The 20,330-nt window shown below is 32.7% G+C and overlaps 1 protein-coding gene across 1 annotated transcript; it reads right to left on the bottom strand.

Annotated features, from left to right (window-relative positions):
* Positions 1 to 2,012: 2,012 nt before the first annotated feature.
* On the bottom strand, positions 2,013 to 10,073 carry LOC139501549 (spore coat protein SP65-like). Its single transcript, XM_071290664.1, has 8 exons — positions 10,037 to 10,073; positions 7,513 to 7,727; positions 6,381 to 6,518; positions 5,697 to 5,812; positions 4,935 to 5,019; positions 4,066 to 4,185; positions 2,811 to 2,917; positions 2,013 to 2,085 (listed from the first exon to the last, which is right to left on the bottom strand). Exons 2-8 carry the CDS (start codon positions 7,721 to 7,723, stop codon positions 2,059 to 2,061), a joined length of 804 nt encoding a protein of 267 aa, XP_071146765.1. The 5' UTR covers positions 7,724 to 7,727; positions 10,037 to 10,073; the 3' UTR covers positions 2,013 to 2,058.
* Positions 10,074 to 20,330: the final 10,257 nt, after the last annotated feature.

Below are 20,330 nucleotides of genomic sequence, written 5' to 3'. Positions count from 1 at the left end.
CAACGAACAGCTCTAACCCCAAAAAGCTGGAAATGAACACAGGTATTCTGGAAAGTCTGCAAGACAACCGCCATGTTGCTAGTTAGAGTCATGTGCACTGAAGAAGGAAAGACATTTATGACAGTTCAATGGAGATAACTTGACATAACTATTCAAGTATTTCTTGGTGAACAGGAAAAAACCCACGTCAGCAGTTCATAAATTAAAGTGCAAGTGGTAAATCAAGTTTTATACCATTTTGTTTACTTCAATATTGTGAAAATCTATTAGTTTATGTATACAAAAAACAAATTATTCGCTTGTCTTGACTTTCAATGTTCGCCTCGAAAATTCGCAAATTAAATATCTTTTTTTAAGATTTCAATATCCTCGCTAGCCCCACGTCTTAAAGTCAAAAATCAGAAGAACAAGAAATTAAATTGGAGTGGCCTGATTTGTATTTGCCAGAACGTTTAGGAATTTTGCTCATTGGCATTATTTTAGGAATTTTGGTCCTACTTGCACTTTAACTTCGTAATATGTTTGGCCTTTTAAACTCTTTTTAACCTAGCGTCGACACTGATGTTTCTTTTTGTAGATGAAACGAGCGTCTATCGTGCTACATTTCAATTCTGGTACATCTGAGGATTTTATCTATTAAAATTAAATCTAACTCAAGCTGGAGTAAAATTGGCACTTATTATACCCACGACAGATTAGTTTATCTCTATACTTTCTCTGGTTTACTCTTATGTAAACGAAACGCACTTCTGACGTATTGAATTATAAGCCTGGTACCTGGCCCAACTTTTTGGAATTTTGTGTCATCAATGCTGTACAACGTTGTTTTGTTTGGCTTTAAAACTATTTTGATCTTAGCTTCTTTGATGAGGCTAATGAAAACGAAACGCGCGTCTGGGGTATTGAATATTTAGCCTGGTACCATTGATAACTAGTAACACCACTGTTTCGATACCACTGCTGGTGGACGTTTCGTCCCCGAGGGTATCACCAGCCCACTAGTCAGCACTTCGGTGTTGACATGAATATCAATTATATAGTCATTTTGATAAATTTTCTGTTTACAAAAGTATGATTTGTTTGTAATACTAAGGATTTTTCTCATCCCCGGCATAGATTACCTTAGCCGTTGTTGGCACAGCTTCTTGGAATTTTGGGTCCTCAATGCTCTTCAAATTTGTACTTGTTTGGCTTTAACACTATTTTGATCTGAGCGTCACTTTTGAGTCTTATGCAGCCGAAACGCGCGTCAGGCGGATCAAATTATAAGCCTGGTACCTTTGAAAACTATTCAGTATTTCAAGCAATACTCATGTAAAATGATCTTTTGCATTGTTTTACGTTTTGTCGAGGTCTTTTATAGTTTAATGTGCAATATACATTGTAGGTATTTAGCACTGTTGGAAGGCCGAGCTGCGATTTTCGTCCTTTGGTAACTGGTAGTTTGTTGTCTCATTTACTATCATACCACATATACATATTATGCAACAGTAATTTCTTTAACCAATAATAATGCAAACCGTTTACACAGTCGTCATGTGTATTTCATATGCTTTTGGAAGTATTCTCAATGTTCAGGTGCATTATGAGATGCAAATAAACCCATCAAAGATAATAGGCTTAACATACTTTACGCCAGACGCGCTATTGGTCTACAAAAGGTGGGTACATGATGCTCGAATCAAAAAGTTAAAAAGGCAAAATGAAGTACGAAGTTAAAGAGCATTGACAACTCACAGTTCCGAAAGCTTTCAGCAAATACACGTTCAAGGCTTCATTAAATGGTGTTGATAAAAATACCAATCTATTAATGCATGCAAACAGTTTTTTGTATCTATTGTGTTATCTATAGTACAAATGTTGACGTTCGGCGATATTTTAACAATGCAAATGACATAGTCAAAGTTTCAGATTTTGTTTTAAAATATCAAAATTAAAATTGTCGATACTGATGCCTATTGATTTCAATGATAGACTTTGTAATACGTAGAGATGCTTAAAAACATTAGAAAAAAGGTACAAGATGATTTATTGAAATAAAAAAGTTTCTCTGACGGACTAGGGACACACACAGTTGGCCTGATCCTGAAAATATAAAACAAAAAAAAATAAAAAATCTAAATTAATTTGAATTAACACTATTAGAAAAATATGTACTCTTGAATAAATGATCTAAAGGTAAACTATTCCGGTTCCGGTTTCGTGAAAGGCCATATCAGAATCAAATGGATGATGAATAATTCAATTGATCATACCCAAAATGAAAATAACGTCACGTCATTGGTTGAATTTCAATTGTTTAGGATATTTATAACCAATCACGACGCTTTTGTATACAATTTTAAAAATATTAAGAATGAATTTGATTCTGAAACTTCAAATGAAGCTTATTCTTGGTAAATGGAAGTTATTACTCTATACACCAAGATAATTACTAAAAAATCGACTGAAATATAACTCGTTATAACAATTGTCAAGATTTGGGGCACACCCATGAACTTTCTTCTCTTACTTCAGAAACAAACTATGAAACTACAGTCATTCGATCTTTAATCTTTTAATAAAATGCCATATACATTGTAAACGCAATTAAATTAAGTATTACTTTCTCTTCTGTTTCAGCTTATAATACTGGAGTATATTTCAAGGATTTGTTATTTGGATGGAGAGTTGTCTCATTGGCACTCACACCACATCTTCCTATATCTATTTACTTACCAATCTCGCTTCACAGAGTAAATTAGCTGCTACAGCAGTAGTACAACCTACGCCTTGATAACTTCCAAGTCTTCCTATATCTATTTACTTACCAATCTCGCTTCACAGAGTACATTTGATCCTGCATTAGTAGTACAAAGTCCGCCTTGATAACCTCCAGTTCTTTGAACAGTAACACAATTAGCAGCCGTAGGAGTAACTGCAACATTCAGTATTTTTAGTGATAAAGATTATAAAACAATGTTGACTGTTGTATATTACAAACTTTTACCTATTATGTCTGTTTGTTTTGTTCACGCATCTTTGTTAATATAATGGAACTTGATACGACTGTCATACAATTGAGAGGTTTAGCTAGCTATAAAACCAGGTTCAATTCACTTTTTTTTCTACATAAGAAAATGCCTGTTCAAAGTCAGGAATATGTCTGTTGTTTGATTTGTTTGGGCTTTTGGTTTGGTCATTTGATTAGGAACTTTCCGCTTTGAATTTTCCTTAGAGTTCAGTATTTTTTTTGATTTTACTTTTTTATTGAAATTCAATATTTATTGCTTAGTATGAGGCAGATTAAGGTTAATACATGTAACAACAAATATTGAGGTAATTGCATGAACTCGGAAAGGAGCGACATATGGTGCGTCGACAGGTTATTGTCTCCTGCTATGATCTGCTATTCATGCATTACCCGCAATGCAAATTAACACGTGACTCAAAACATCGCATTAATATGTATATGCATTGGTATCTTAAGATCTAAGACCAAAACATCGATATTGAGTTGAAGCACTGACATTGATCTTCAAATTTGGTATTGCGTTTGGAATAGGTCGTTTGTTATTGTGTTACATATTTGTAATCTATAACTATTTATACTTTCATTGTAGTTAAATACAGAGCAAATTTCCCTACAAAAGTTTTTTTTTATTATTACAACAACAATAAACTAAAATGCTTCATACTTGAAGTGTGTGTTTTTTTCCATACAAGAAATAAATGTTAAGTGAGCTTTTTTAGAAGCATATAATAAGTTTAAGCAAACATATGCAATGAACATAGGCGCTTCCGTTGTCGGGAGAGTTATAATAATCCAAAATGTCTAAGAGCATGCAGATTTGCAACACATATTTTCTCGTTTGAATTTTTTTACATGTGGCAATTTGGGGAATTTTATAGCTGACTATGCGGTATTGGTTAAGCTCATTGTTTAAGGGAGTACAGTATAGGACAATTAAGAGTTCGCATCTAACCGGTTTTGCTTAAATACTGTTGTCTGAATAGTTCATTTAATCCAAAATTCCTAAGGCATTATACAAGTGCATGCAGATGTGCAACACATATAAAACTTACAAGCTGGAGCAGTTGCAGCAGAATTAGCTGGAAGTCCTGCACCTGTGTAAAACCCTACTGGGCCTTGTGCAATATTGTTAATGCTGGAATATCCAATGAAGTATGATGCCGTACTAGTTGCTGAAAAAATATATTCAATAGTTTTATGAACAGGCATATATATATATACGTTTTGACAATTATATTTTGAATGAGGTGAAACAACCCAAGTCATCCCTATTGCATACAGAAGCAGACTGTACAATCTAGGGATACAACATTTCTTTACATCGTTATGAAAAATATCACTGTTGCTTAGAAGAGCGTGACGTTAAGTCCTATATCTATCTTTTATCGTCATTCTCTACGTCTTTGTCACCGTGCTCAGTCGCTCCGTTATTCACGTATTACGGCTTTGAAATGAGAACAGGCGTTATCAGCGACGTAACAATGTCTCATCAGTGACGTCACAATGTGTGAGGAGATGTTATCAAGCTTGCGTTCGTCAAGCGTAAGACTGGTTTGGGAAGTGTAAAAAGACCAGTTATAGAACAATTAACAGATAGTCGGATTTTTTCGTATAGATACCGTAAAATCACTCCGCTCACTCGTCAAATAGGTTTACAATGTGGCTCGCGGCTGATATTTTCCGATAATAATCTGTAGAAACCCTAATGTACATCAATTGACATGTGGCCTTATCGGACTTGAAAAACCTATATACATGTTAACTATTTCATATCATATATTTGCAAAAAGGTGGAAAATTGCCTAAGACTAGTGGTTGATTTATTTGAACAGTTCATGCAAAGAAATAGTGACTTATGTATGCATGATCTACAAAGTAATTATATCTTACAAATTTAACCATTTTTTTTAGATACACCTACCGGCTATAAGAGAAGTTCGTACTGCATCAAGTTCTCCTGTCGACCTAGGCTCAAACAATTGTCCTCCCACAGTAGCACACGCTGCCTGAAAGCATATATCGTATCTCGTTTCAGAACGATCAATACTATTGAAAAAATATACATGAATACAGCAAGCCAGATGGAAATACTGAAATATTATGGAATACACCTTGCCATACAAGGTGAAAGTAACAACTAGACCTTATCATACGGCATATAACAATGAGCAAAACATAAATCGAATAGCAAGCATTAAAAAGACTGAAATTAAAAAAGCTAAAAAATTCAAATGTCAAGACAAACGGTCTTATCTATTCACAGTAATTGTCGTTTGTTATTTTTTTATAAATGTTTCTTGATTCTCGTTTTTTTTTATATATATATTAGACAGTCGGTTTTCTCATTTCAATTGTTTAACACTAGTCATTTGGGGCACTTTATAGATTACTGTTCGGTGTGAGCTACGGTGCTGAAGACCGTATTTTGACCTATAACGGTTTAGTTTTACAAATTGTGACTTGGATGGAGAGTTGTCTCATTGGCACTTATACCAAATCTTCTTATACCTATATATAAAAATGAAAGGAAAACCAAGTTTGATATAAAGATAGCAAATGAAAGCCACTGCATCTCAGGCCCTTGAATATAAAAGCCACATACAAATATAGCCTCAGTCTATTACATTTGTAACAAGCATGACATAACTCACGTGTATAAAGTTAAAAAAAAAAAAGAACTTACACTTGCAGCGCCGAAATTTGTCACAGTAGTTGATGATGCTAGGTAACATTTATTTGCATCACCATTGACAACAGCCACGAAACCTGTTGGACATGCTGCTGTTGGGCTGCATTGTACTAAGTTAAAAAACATATTTTGATTATAAAATAGATAGAAGTATGTTTTTACACAGATGAAATATGGTTTAAAACTGAATATAATGTCTGTGTCATTTTGGTCTTTTGTGGATAGTTGTCTCATTGGCAATCATACCACATCTTCTTTTTTATATAAAGAATAAGGGTCCGAAAGATAATCACATAAGCTAAAAAGCTCTTTACGCTATCTCCCGCCCTAATTTAATATGCTATATGTTGAATCGTTTCAATATAGTGAATTCATAAACATAATATATGAAATATTCCAAAAAACTAAATGAAACATCACAGTATAGCGAAAGCTTAATTAATTATCAAAGTTCAAAATGTCCTATGCATGATGTCAAAATCTAAAGGATTATGGGACATTGTTGTTCTCACTCCCTGTAAATATCATCAATTAAGGTTATTCCTTGATTTCAATAATTTTAAAACACGTTGATAACTAATTCTTATGGTTTTCGCGTTTTAGAATAAAGGCCAAAATCCTAAGGAACTGAAATCGCAAAAAGAAAAATACTAAAATTACTTAACTTTTGGTACATACCTGTTGTTGTTGTTGGACATGTTGTCTGTACTGTCGTGGAACAAACTGGACATCCACTGCCCGCAACACTTCCTGGAGCAGGTGTAGTTGTGAGAGCGGTACCACCACCGAGAAGCGCCAATAGGAGTAATAGTGGAACTGAAATAAAAATAAAAAAGATATCTTTTGCGTCATAATAAACGAATCATCTTCAACTAGTCGAGTTGAGCACTAGACAATTCATGTATAAAAACAGACTCTCACATCGTTACTTTTGTTCTTTTGTCTTTAAGTAAATTGTGATTTGTGCATTATGCCAATCTGACGAGTAAAATGATTTTGCAACCAAATTTGAAAGTGTAGTATTATGTTGCCGTTTCACCACTATCACAAATGGAGAATACGTCACTGAGTCGAAAACGTCATATAAATATTCTATACTTCTGAACATTAACATATGTTTAAGCTAATCCCTGTTATAAATAAAGGAAGATAGAGATCTCACAACCGTATTCAACCCCGCAATATATTCGTCATATGCCTGTCCTAAGTCAAGAGCCTTCTTGTCAGTGGTTTTAATTGGTTGCTGTGAGTCATATTGTCTTTTTGGATCTCTTACACGAGGATTTTTTGGAACATTTTGTATTCAAATTTATTTTAAATCGATGTGTACAGTGTATAGACAACTTCTTTCTTTATTTTCTATTCTGATAATTTTTATCTTGGTAATTTACGCATCTCTTAACAAACATGAAGTAATTTCCTCAAAATATTGAATTTTAACACTCAAAACATGAACAGAATGACAGATCGGATTTCTAAATAAATTAACAGATGGCAAATGCTGTGAAGCTTCTGGTCAGATAACAGTTTGAAAAATATCACTTTTGATGTAAAATTTGTTGCATTGACAAAAGTTTTAAAGATTTCAAAAACATGAACATAACATACATAACGCACAGATACAATTACTATTTCCTTCAGTTCTTCATTGATTATTAAAATGTATGACCCTCTTAAGGGAGTTTTTACCTATCAAATATATAATTCTTCTCGTTTGGATGATAAAATCGGTGACGGGGACTTGAAAATTCCGAAATACTATTTATATCTAATGCAAGTCAGAATACTTTAAATTAAGAACAATACTTACGTCCCATCATAAGAATACCCCCAAATCCACCACCCCCTCCATCTCCTATATCGGGACTTTCTACTACAGAAACCTGGGCAGGAAAACTTTCTCCAGTTTGAATTATAGAGGCCCTTTCTGCATCATCAAATACTTGGGTATTTCCTAATCCAGTGAATTGAGTTGATGGCGACACAAGACATAGCACAACAATCACATACGGAATCACCATTGTCCTGTAAATTAGAAAAATTTGTTTAGAATTACGTTAATAATTTTGTATGAACCCCTTTCCGTTTACTTTTGTTTTTTCATATGATGTTTCAAAAGGAGGTCTTTCCGCAAAATAAGGATAAAAACTTAGTCAAAATTGCACGACCATTGTTACAAGTCATTATGATGAAAGTTGAAACCTTCCGTCATGTATGTCTGTTTATTTCTTTGAAAGTTTCATTCTAGGGTCGTTCAAAAGCACGTTTCCCCGAAAAATTAAGAAGGAAACATTAATCACATTGCTCATGCAAACATTGTTAAAAATTAGAGTGACGATAGTATAAAGTTTTATTAAGATATGAATCACCGGTGAAAATCGAAGCCTCAGAGGGAATCAAGAAAGGTTCTTGGTTTACACGGGTTTATTTCATTTTTAAGGAATACTCAAACAATATTTGTTTCGCTTATATCTTCCATTTTTAAAGGGAATGTATTGCAATGGTGCGAGACAAGTTTTAAAACTGAATACACATATTTTAATTGGATTAATTCACTTGAATAAACAGTTTAAATATATTTCCGATTTGAACCAGCCAATTCACTTCTATTTTAGAATTTAGAATTTATAGGAATATATGTTTTCTGAACGATTTTTATTGATTTGAGATTTGTCTGATTAATACAATCGTTATTCTTTTTGGAATAACATCATAGGGTAATTGTGCTATTACTTCTCCTAAAATATATTTCCTTTGGCATTATATCGTAATGCGGGAGCTTTCGTACCACCTTTTGTGTAAAATCAATGCAAAGCGACCAATATACCATATGTTCACTTATTGGAAATGCTCTTCTCTTCGGGATTATTATCTTATCGAATATCGACATGTAGCATTTAGACAGTGGCCTATTAAAGTAATCAAGTCTTCAATATAATAAAACCTATTACCATTGATATTTACCTAAAAAAAAATGTTAACAATAACCTGTCCCAAGTCAGGAGCCTGTAATTCAGTGGTTGTCGTTTGTTTATGTGTTACATATTTGTTTTTCGTTCATTTTTTTTATACAAACAAGGCCGTTAGTTTTCTAGTTTGAATTGTTTTACATTATCATATCGGGGCCTTTTATAGATGACTATGCGGTATGGGCTTTGCTCATTGTTGAAGGCCGTACGGTGACCTATAGCTGTTAATGTCTGGGTCATTTTAGTCTCTTGTGGATAGTTGTCTCATTGGCAATCATACCACATCTTCTTTTTTATAATAACCACTTGTTAGCTTTAACGCGGTGTTTGGATTTATTTCCATTTGCTATTTTAGTGCTATTTTGGTAATTGTTGTTTTTATTAAAGAATGCAATACTCCTAATAACCAAATATTAAAACAAAACACGCCCACTTTTCTAATATCAATTATATAGGATCTTAACTCAGTGTCTTATAACCTGTCATATTCCTAAAATTGTGTAAGAGGTGAAATAGATATATAGATGTCGACAAACATTGTAGTTATCTTTTGATAAATTAACTATTTGACACAACCTATTAAAATGAATATAATTTGTGTTCATTCCTTCACTCCAAAAAGGGCAAATTTTATTCAGAGGGTAATCAATCTCGATGGATTATAAAAAACCCAAACCAGGATCTCTTTTTTTTTAATTTCTATTTAAGATTGTGAAGGAAAACATTTTAGACAAATGTATAATAAAAAAAATACGCCATCCCACCTTCCTTAGACGAATTGCAAATGCGTAATTGAAGGGTAGAATAATTGTTGACAGAATTACAAAGACAAGAAACATGTGCTGATAATAACGATGATCTGATCCTAAAGGAACAAGAAGCAGCACAACATTGTAGGCCATACTTATAGAAAATAACTTACCAATGTTGTTTTTTATAAAAAATATAAGAAACTGGTTTCTTCAAAAATTCAGAAAAGTGGTGAAACTTTAAATGTTTGCCACTTTAAAACACAGAATACTGTTTAAATTAAAATGCGGTGAAAAAATCAATTTTGTGTTCCACAAAAGAACAAAACTTAAACTTGATATGGCTTATTATATACTGAGTGAATTAGATTCAGCAACAAGTATTTCTAAAATATGTTTTGTTTATTTCCGAAATAAACAATTCCTTTCAAACAGACAATAAATAAAATAAAATAAAATAAATAACCTATTGTAACAAATAAAAACCATAAGGTTTATATTTGTACCCCATAAAAACTTGAAAAATCGGCAATCAAATATCACAATTTCTAAATATTTTCTAACAAATGATCAAAATATTATGTATAAACTTACAATCTCAGAAACTATTACTTACACGACAAGGTGTTGACTGAAAGGCTGTGAGGTGGTATTGCAAAACTTAACTTTTTTAACTATATATATAGTAAGTGATAAATGTTCGGGCCAATGACCAAGACATCATCCGTACGTGTTTTTCCTGGTAGAATATGATTGACATCAGGAAAGTCAAAAGTTCGAGGTTCTTGTATTGCCAGTAGTAAAAACTTATAAATGTTTTACTGTAAATGTTTTGTACACTTGAGATTCGTTTTATCGACTAAACGGTCAACAAACATCATCCGCTCGTGTTTTTTTTTAGCCTGGAAGAAAACAATGTTGATATCCGGAAAAGTCAAAAGTTCGAAGTTCTTGTATTGCCAGGAGAAAAACTTATAAATGTTTTTACTGGTTTTAATCAGTGTAAATATACCGTATGTGTGGGAATATATTTATCAATTTAACTGTCAATAAAGTCCAACGTAGTGATCGAATATGTACGTTAAACTTTGTCGTAAAACAGATGACACTAATAGAATAGAATGTTCGTTAAACATTGTCGTAAAATCGACGACCACTGAAACAAAATAAAAGTAACTCTTCTTATTAGAATTCAACACGATTGTAATATGTCGTGGCTGTCAGTTTTAATTGATAAGAAAAAAGTAAAATCACAAAAATACTGAACTCAGAGGAAAATCAATTCGGAAAGTCCATAATCACATGGCAAAATCAAATAACAAAACGCATCAAAAACGAATGGACAAGAACTGTCATATTCCTGACTTGGTACAGGCATTTTCAAATGTAGAAAATGGTGGATTGAACCTGGTTTTATAGCTAGCTAAACCTCTCACTTGTATAAGAAAACCACCGATCATCGATAGAAGAATAATGACAATCCTAGTCAAAAGAGTAGGGGCATTAAGGCCTGGTTTTGGCCCAAGAAAATAAAATGTTTGATAACTTTTTCAAATTTGCACATAATGTTTAGAAATGCATAGGGTCAAGAAAGGTAAATGAAAAACATTAAGATTCTTATGTGATGACGTCACAATTACGTCATAATATGTACTGTTTTAAAAAAAACGACGAAAAATACAGAATTTTTGCAGTTTTCTATCTTAATTCCTGTTGTGGAAACATTGTGCGCAGCCAAGAAACAACAAAATAATTTAACAGAAGCTTTATTATAACTATTGACAAAATCTCACCAAACATAAAGTTGTTTCTTGGCTGCGCACATACTTTTTCAAACTAAAATATACTTAAAAAGTTGATGAAAAACAAGGAAAATCACGAAATTTTATAAAATATGCAAATTAAGTCATGATTTGTTGCCATGGTAACTTGTTCAATGTCCAAGATTGTTTTGTTTTTCTGAATACCTTTTACCTAAAATACTTTTTAGTAATTTAAAAAGAAGTATGATAACTTTTCAATTTGCAGTACTTTTTGGACCAAATAAGACGCGAAAGGATTGTGGGTAATCTCATTGTTCGAACACCAATATGAAATTAACGTTACGTCACTGGTTGAATTTATATTGTTTAGAACGTTTTGAACCATTTACAACGTTTTTGGTGTATGCTTTTGAAAATATTACATAGCATGCTTTATATTTCAAAACTGCGAATTGGAATTGAGCGTACCTGTAACGTGCAGGATACAAATTCCCAAACGCAGTATTGATAGTCGAGTGATACAGTTAATCGACTATTTGGTACATTCGAACACCGAGGTATCTAATTCTTCTGATGAAAAAGTCGACAAGATCAATATAAAAAAATTGAAAATTGAACCTCCTTCCTCCCAAGCCCTGTTAATCGAACTTTCAATATTTTCATTTAATGACTATCACATATGGATGAGAGTAGGTCTAACATCCTTATAATAATTTATTTTAATAGCTCAGAAGATTTGAAAACCCTAGGTCTATAAAGGTTCAATTTTCTATGGTTTGATTTTTCCTATTCAATGCCTTTTTAAAAATATTTTTCTAACATGTATTTGTCCCTACAAAAAACATATTAACTTGAATTCAGTATTGCCTTAAGAAAAACTGCTAAATTAGCTATAACGATTTAAAATTCAGAAGTTTATGAAAAGGCGGGGGGTCTGAGTCAAATAGTTTAAAAAAAAAATTCTATCAAGTTTTATTCTTGCCAATTACTTTTCATATTTTTTTTAATGCATTACTACTATCACATAGCTTGAATTACTTTTCCTAATTTTTTAATGCATTACTACTATCACATAGCTTGAATTACTTTTCATATTTTTTTAATGCATTACTACTATCACATAGCTTGAATAGCTATGACAATTAGAGTAGTTTGAGGAATATAAAGAGGGTTAGTTTACCGTTGTAGGGGGTAGAATTATTAAAAATATTGTCTTGCATGCTTTATCCCTCCCAAATAAACTCATCATAGATTCGTATACAAGGAATGAAATATTGTATTTGCGCCAGCTGCGCGTTTCGTCTACAAACGACTCATTGGTGACGCTCGAATAAATTTAAAAAAAGGCTAAATAAAGAACGAAATTGAGGATCATTGAGGACCAAATTTCTATTTAGTTAAGCATGATGAAAAAGGATGACAATATTCAAATCGGAGGTCACTAACGGGGGTTCACTTTCCCACGGCTTGGTAAAAACGTGCTAAGATATTCAATTAACAAGACATAATTAGTTCCTTCTGAAATAGAAATGATAGATATCAGGGAACATCAATAGTTCAAAGTTCTTGTACTGCCAGCAGTGATTGCTAAAATGTTCTTTCTGGCTTGAAACAGTGTTGATAATACTGACATGTTCGATTCATTATACTGGTCAAGAAAGGTAGAAATTGATATCCAATACTTTCGAAGTACATTGTGATAAAACTGAGGACACGAAAACACTAGCAAATACATTCTTCTTAAGACATTATCGACAATATTCATAGAAAGAAAATTGACGGCTTCACTTGTAAAACTGAACCGCTGGTGTCCTTCATCAGGAATGATCAAATTCGAATATGTGAAAGCCTAGAGTGCATAAACACAAAAACTTTTTTTTTCAATTTCAAAATTCATTAACGAACATTTTCAGAATGGTTTGATAACCATCATACTAAAAGACATTGTTTTGCAATGTTATCAATACAAAAATCAATACAAAGACTGTTGTGTCCTACTTTTGCAGTTGTTGTATCATGATGTTTTATTATCGACGTGATTTTTAACCATTATCTCATTTAATTTTGTGTTGTGCGTGTTTTCGTTATGCTTCATTGATTATAATTCGCGGCCCTGTGAAATGTATGCATGCGTTGACGTTAGTCATATTTTATGTCCTATTATCGAAGTGACGTCATTGGAATGTTGGATCATGATATTTAACGGACGCCATCACAAGTTAGTTGACAGTTATGGATAACCGTTTCACCGATGATATCGGATATGTTCCTTACGTCGTAACTACAATCCCCTTCCCTTTCATGAATATGACCTACTGAATTAGACTGTTTACCGGATTTGTTATAACATGAGCAACACGACGGGTGCAACATGAGGAAGAGGATCTGATTACCCTTCCGGAGCACCTGAGATCACCCCTCGTTTTTGGTGGGGTTCGTATTGCTTATTCTTTAGATTTCTATGTTGTGTCATGTCTGCTGTTGTTTGTCTGTTTGTCATTTTCATTTTAAGCCATGACGTTGTAAGTTTATTTTCTATTTATGAGTTTGACTGTCCCTCTGGTATCTTTCGTTCCTCTTTTATTATCGACGTTATGATTTAACTATCATCTTATTTTACCTTTTGTTGTACGTGTCATCGTTATGCTTCATTGTTTATAATTTATGGTCCTGTGAACTCTATATATGCGTTGATAAAACGTATGTGGCCTTCAATCGAAGTGTTTGTATCATGATGCTTTATTATCGGTATCATCATTGAAATATCATACCATTTAACCTTTTGTTGTGCGTGTGTAGTCGTTATGCTTCATTGAGTATAATTTGCGGCTCAATGAAGTGCATATGTACGCTGATAAAAATAAGGTTGACATAAGTTATATTTGATGCAGCTATTGTAATACATTTTTACCTCTGCAGCTCTTCGACTATTTGTACTGGATCTTCAATGACAGTAACAATGATCCTTTTCCGAATTCATTTATTAGGACACCATACTGTACATTTAAATAGACACTCTATTTCACTTGGTCTTTTTGTAAATAATCTTTTAAAAAATCGATACATGATTGATTCATTGGTATACGTGTCACATGTTTTATTGTTTCAATGCTACACTAGAAATACTTATGCTGATGTAAATTATTCGATATTCAAGAGTTTAAATTGCAGCTACTACTCAGATTTTGTTACAAATTACCAGTGTCTGAGCAGAAAGTTGATGAACTAGGAGTTTGTCAAAAAACGTCTCATCAGTTTTCTCAAAAAAAGTTCATCGGAAGGTACCAAAACCTTGTTGATAAGTATTCCGTATCAACCACACAAATAATACACGATGGCCATGAACTTAGGATTTTGGGTACTGACGTTGTTAATCATCTTAATATATTGTTATACTATTCTTTTATTTGTCTCTATGAATTTTTACTTTTATTGTTTAGTCTGTTTTTATTGATGTCCATTTGACGTGGCTTGATACTTGTACATCCCTTCATTGTGTTATTGTACACGTCTTCTTGTCTTTTATTTTTGCTAATGTCCTCTGTTTTATGACTTAAGGGGTTTCTTTGATACATATGACGTTGTTCTGTAAGTATACACATCCCGTCATTGTTATTAAGGTCTTTCCTCTCCGTGAGGAAAGACCTTATTGTTTTTCTAATGGTTTTTTTTTCTTTTTCTTTTTTTTCTTCCAACATTTTTTTGACAGGGCCTCCTCCCCTTTCTGTTGAAGTTATCAAGACCAAATATGGACCATAGCTAGACCTCACCAAGATGTATTACCAAATGACCCTGTTGAGGATTTCATCATCCCCTTTAGGAGTTATCTCCCTTTTATTGATTTTTTTCAACATGGCCCTTCTCGTTGGTTTTGAAGATATCATGACCTTAATTGGACATAATGTAGATCTCATCATGATGTATTACCATGTGAGGCCAAATAGGATTTCATCGTCCCATATGAGAGTTATATCCCCTTGAAACAATTTCTTTCCTTTGCATTTTTCTCAAAAAGTATAAGAAAAAGAATCGATTTGAAAACGGCAACATGTACAGGAACAGATGGCAATGTTAATGAACATGTACCATTATTTTGTTATTAACCCTTATAAGGAGTTATTCCCCTTGAAAAATTGTACATAATTTTAGAAAAATTGTATTTCGAAAACCAGAAGTCGTAGAGACTTGGGACCTTCACCAATAATCTTTAATTCATGTGACCTTTAATATGCAGTCAAAGGTCACTGAGTGCAAAAAAAATTACGCTGCAATTTCAAGCTTACATATTAGGAAAACGATAAGACTTTGCTGCATACATACAGCATATAAAATTTTCGTCTCGACGAGCTCTACATTTTATAACATAAATTCAAAAATGTCCGACTGTCTGTTAAAAAGTTACAACGGGATGATTCTTAAAAGTATAGTATTTTGTGTATATCTTTTTAAAGGTAACAGATATCAACCTACTATAAACTGCAAAGATGATCAGTAATTCAAGACCGTCAATTTGAGGTCAATGTCAGGTCATGATGAAATTTCACCTTGACCTTCACAGTATACTATGACCTTGACCTTGTGATATTTGAAAGGTCAAGTGGTCTTGAGTTGAATGGTGGTAGTCCCATGTCTCCACGACTTCCGGTTCTCAAGTTTGATATTGCATTATATATTTGATGATTAATTGTGACCTTGGTGAACTTTGAAATTGTCCCAATTCTTTTTCTATAATGTTGTCCTTCAACTGAAGATCATTTATCATTTAACAGATTTAAGATATCTATTGTCGTTTTAGAGATAATGCAGTTTAAAGTTTTGCGAGCGGAGGCATGTATTTCTGAATCAAAAAGAGCGTACCACTTAAAATGTTTTAGAAATTGAAGAGGTTAACATAGTTATATGTTTGACCAAATACCAAAAACATTTCATGAAAAAAACCCACCAAAAAATCATTTTGAAATTTTCATGTTTTGCATTGACTTTGTAAGTTTCATAACTTCTATTTATATCGTTGATATTGCATCATTTTTGGCACTTTGTCAAATGGGGTCATCTGATATATCAAATTGAAGGTCTCAATACTTTACTTAACTTTACTTAAAAATGAAAATTTTAAACCTCTTTTTCATCCCAGGTGGAAGGGTGGGGTCATTTAGTGCAAAAATTTTAATTTCTCAGATGGTAAGGTTGTCGCATATCAAATGAAAGAACATAAAGCGTACATTTCAAATTTCAAATTGACGTCCCCCAAAAATTGGTTGGATGGGGTCATTGAGTGCAAAAAATAAATTTTTCTTTACGATAGGGTTGTTGTATATCAAATGAAAGGTCATGATTTGTACATTTGAAATATCAAATTCCCAACCTCCAAAAATTGGTTGGATGGGGTTATTAAGTGCAAAAATCAAACTTTCTAGAACATGGCGTTGTTGCATATCAAATGAAAGTTGTGTTACATATATCATACTTCCGATCTCAAAAATGTAGGCGGATGAGGTCATTAAGTGTTAAAAGCGGAAAGTTTCAGAAGGTATGCTTGTCGTATATCAAACGAAAGGTCGTACAAGGTACATTACGAAAACATCACTTTTACAGGTAAGACCTTTCAATTGTTTTACAAACAATTGAGATACTAGTATTGTACTATGGTTTGTTTGTGTATTCTTGTCTTTAATTTTTGATGATATGCTTGTCAATTAATGCAACTTTGTAAAATATTTGTTTGTTTTTAAAGTGATTAAGATTATAACAAAATATTGACTGGTGTACCACTATTCATGACATTTTTACCTAGTATGTCTTTTTGTTTTGTTAACGTTTCGTTGTCAATATAATGTGATTTGATGCGACTGTCATACAAGTGAGAGGTTTAGCTAGCTTTAAAACTAGGTTTAATCCACCATTGTTTACCTTAGAAAATGCCGGTACCAAGTCAGGAATATGACAGTTGTTGTCAATTCGTTTGATGTTTTTGAGCTTTTTATTTGTCAATTAAATAAGGACATTTTCGTTTTGAATTTTCCTCGAATTTCAGATTTTTTGTGATTTTACTTTTCAGGTTGATAAATATATGAGCTACTGTTTTGTAGGCTTCTGGTTATTGTTACCCATACTGATATAAAGTTGCCGTCACGTTAGCGTTAGTCATAGATAATTCCACAAAGGCGTCCAATTGTGACAATTTTAAGGAACAGATCTGGAGCAGACTATCTACCTTCAGTAGTAGTCGGGTTGTTGTTGCTTTGACACATTCCCCATTTCCTTTCTCAATTTTATTATCAATTTCGTTTTCACTTGGATATATGAGATGTAGGGATTAATTAAAATGATGTTTATTGTGTGACACAATCTGAAAATGGTAAAAATCATTTTTTTATATTGTAAATAAAATTTGAAGTAAAATTTTTGCTGGAAAAATATAACAAAGAGAATACTATTCACTAAAAAAACCTATAGTTACTAATAAATGAAAAGCAAACGACAAGCTCTACTATTCTTATTCTTCATCCATATAGTTACTTATAATTGAAAAGCAAACGACAAGTTCTACTATTTTTATTCTTCATCTATATTACCTTCATACCTTCTTATTATTTTTAATATGTCTTACGTTGTTGGTGTTTTATTTGTTATTTAAAAAAGTATTGACTCTTACAATTAATTGTAAATAAGATATAGCATAGAAAACAGTCTCCTTAACTAAAATATTGATCATGAAACAATATTATGTACTGAATTTGCATAGCAATAGACACAATTCCAACCTTATATACTATCTGAATCCTCCTTTAATTACCGAAGTCTTAAACATAAAGCAGGAGTAGTCTTTCCTTCTAGCAATGTATTTCTCACATTTAATGGATGGTTAAGTCAGACAAGCTTTTTGAAAATTAAAATTCATCTTCTTGGACGCATATGAATTGGAGTTCCTGCAAACACTTGTCAAGATAAGAAGTTCAAAGACGCCAGGTCTTTTAATTTCACATTCGGATATATTGAGTTTGATAAATATATCCCTAAGAACTAGAAATTAGAAACAAAAACAACATTCACGACTTCCTCTGCCTATTTGTTTTTACCTATGCCTCGAATTTGACAAACACGGTCACCTCAGTACCAGAATCTATGACAAACGAGACGATTTAAATTTGAACCTAGGTAGCAATAAATTGACTTATACATTTCCGCACTTATTCGGCATTCAAGACCTTGGAGCTACTACCCATTCTTTGTAAAAAGTTGATGAACATGAGGTTTGTCAAAGTCAATGTCTCGTACTTGTTCATGTTCATCGGAAGATACCAATTCCTTGTTGATATATATTCCGTACAAACTTCACAATAAATATACGATGGTCTTGAAGTATAGATTCTGGTTTCTGCCGTTATTATCATCTTAATAGCGTGTTACATGCATATTTCATTTTATTTGTCTTTATAAATATTACTTTTACTGTTAAGCCTGTTTGTGGTGATATTATCTTGACGTGGATATCTACTCAAACATCCCGTCATTGTGTTACTGTTTTATGGTGCAATTTTTGTAATCTTCTCTTCTTTTTTGAGAATGCCTTTTGTCTATATGTTTTTTGTGTGTTTTTTTGCTACATATGACGTGGCTCTGTACATCCCGTCGTTGTGTTATTGTTCTATGGTTATTTGTTTTGTATCCGTGTCTTTCGTTTTTGTCATATGCCTATTCCTTCTAATATATTTGTTTGTTTTTATAGTGATTAAAATTATAACACAATGATGACTGCTGTACTCCTATTTTTGACATATTTTCCTCTGCCTATTTGTTTTTACCTATGCCTCGAATTTGACAAACACGGTCACCTCAGTACCAGAATCTATGACAAACGAGACGATTTAAATTTGAACCTAGGTAGCAATAAATTGACTTATACATTTCCGCACTTATTCGGCATTCAAGACCTTGGAGCTACTACCCATTCTTTGTAAAAAGTTGATGAACATGAGGTTTGTCAAAGTCAAAGTCTCGTACTTGTTCATGTTCATCGGAAGATACCAATTCCTTGTTGATATATATTCCGTACAAACTTCACAATAAATATACGATGGTCTTGAAGTATAGATTCTGGTTTCTGCCGTTATTATCATCTTAATAGCGTGTTACATGCATATTTCATTTTATTTGTCTTTATAAATATTACTTTTACTGTTAAGCCTGTTTGTGGTGATATTATCTTGACGTGGATATCTACTCAAACATCCCGTCATTGTGTTACTGTTTTATGGTGCAATTTTTGTAATCTTCTCTTCTTTTTTGAGAATGCCTTTTGTCTATATGTTTTTTGTGTGTTTCTTTGCTACATATGACGTGGCTCTGTACATCCCGTCGTTGTGTTATTGTTCTATGGTTATTTGTTTTGTATCCGTGTCTTTCGTTTTTGTCATATGCCTATTCCTTCTAATATATTTGTTTGTTTTTATAGTGATTAAAATTATAACACAATGATGACTGCTGTACTCCTATTTTTGACATTTTTCGCAGTGTATGTTTGGTTAACACAGCGTTTTCAATATAATGGATTTTGTTACGACTGTCATTCAAGAAAGAGGTTTAGCTAGCTATAAAACCAGGTTTGAATAATCATTCACCACACAAGAAAACGCAAGTACCAAGTCAGGAACATAAGAGTCGTTATGAATTCTTTTGGTCTGTTTGAGCTATGGATGTTTCCATTCGAATTGGGACTTTCCGTTTTGAGTTCAGTATTTTTGTGATTTAATTTCATAAAGCATATACCGGTTATGAATACAATGAATCAAATGTTTTACAAGAGTTCTTAAGTTTGCATTGATTATGACAACAATTAATGAACACGCAACAGCCTGTCATGATGTCTTTTGGGTATTAAAAAAGAAGATATGATATGATTGACAATGAGACAACTATCCACAAGAGACCAACTGACACAGAAATTGACAACTATAGGTCACCGTACGGCATTCACCAATGAGCAAAGCCCAGACACCGAGTGACAATGTAAAACAATTGTTGTTGTCCATTCGTTTGATGTGTTTTGTCATTTTATTTTTCCATGTGATTGGGGTCTTTTCGATTGAATTTTCCTCGGAGTTCATTATTTTTGTGATTTTATTTTATTCATACGAGAACACTAAC

This window comes from Mytilus edulis, chromosome 13 (genome assembly GCF_963676685.1).
Source record: "Mytilus edulis chromosome 13, xbMytEdul2.2, whole genome shotgun sequence".
NCBI classification, from domain to species: Eukaryota; Metazoa; Mollusca; class Bivalvia; order Mytilida; family Mytilidae; genus Mytilus; species Mytilus edulis.
This window is presented reverse-complemented; position numbering and strand designations above follow the sequence as displayed.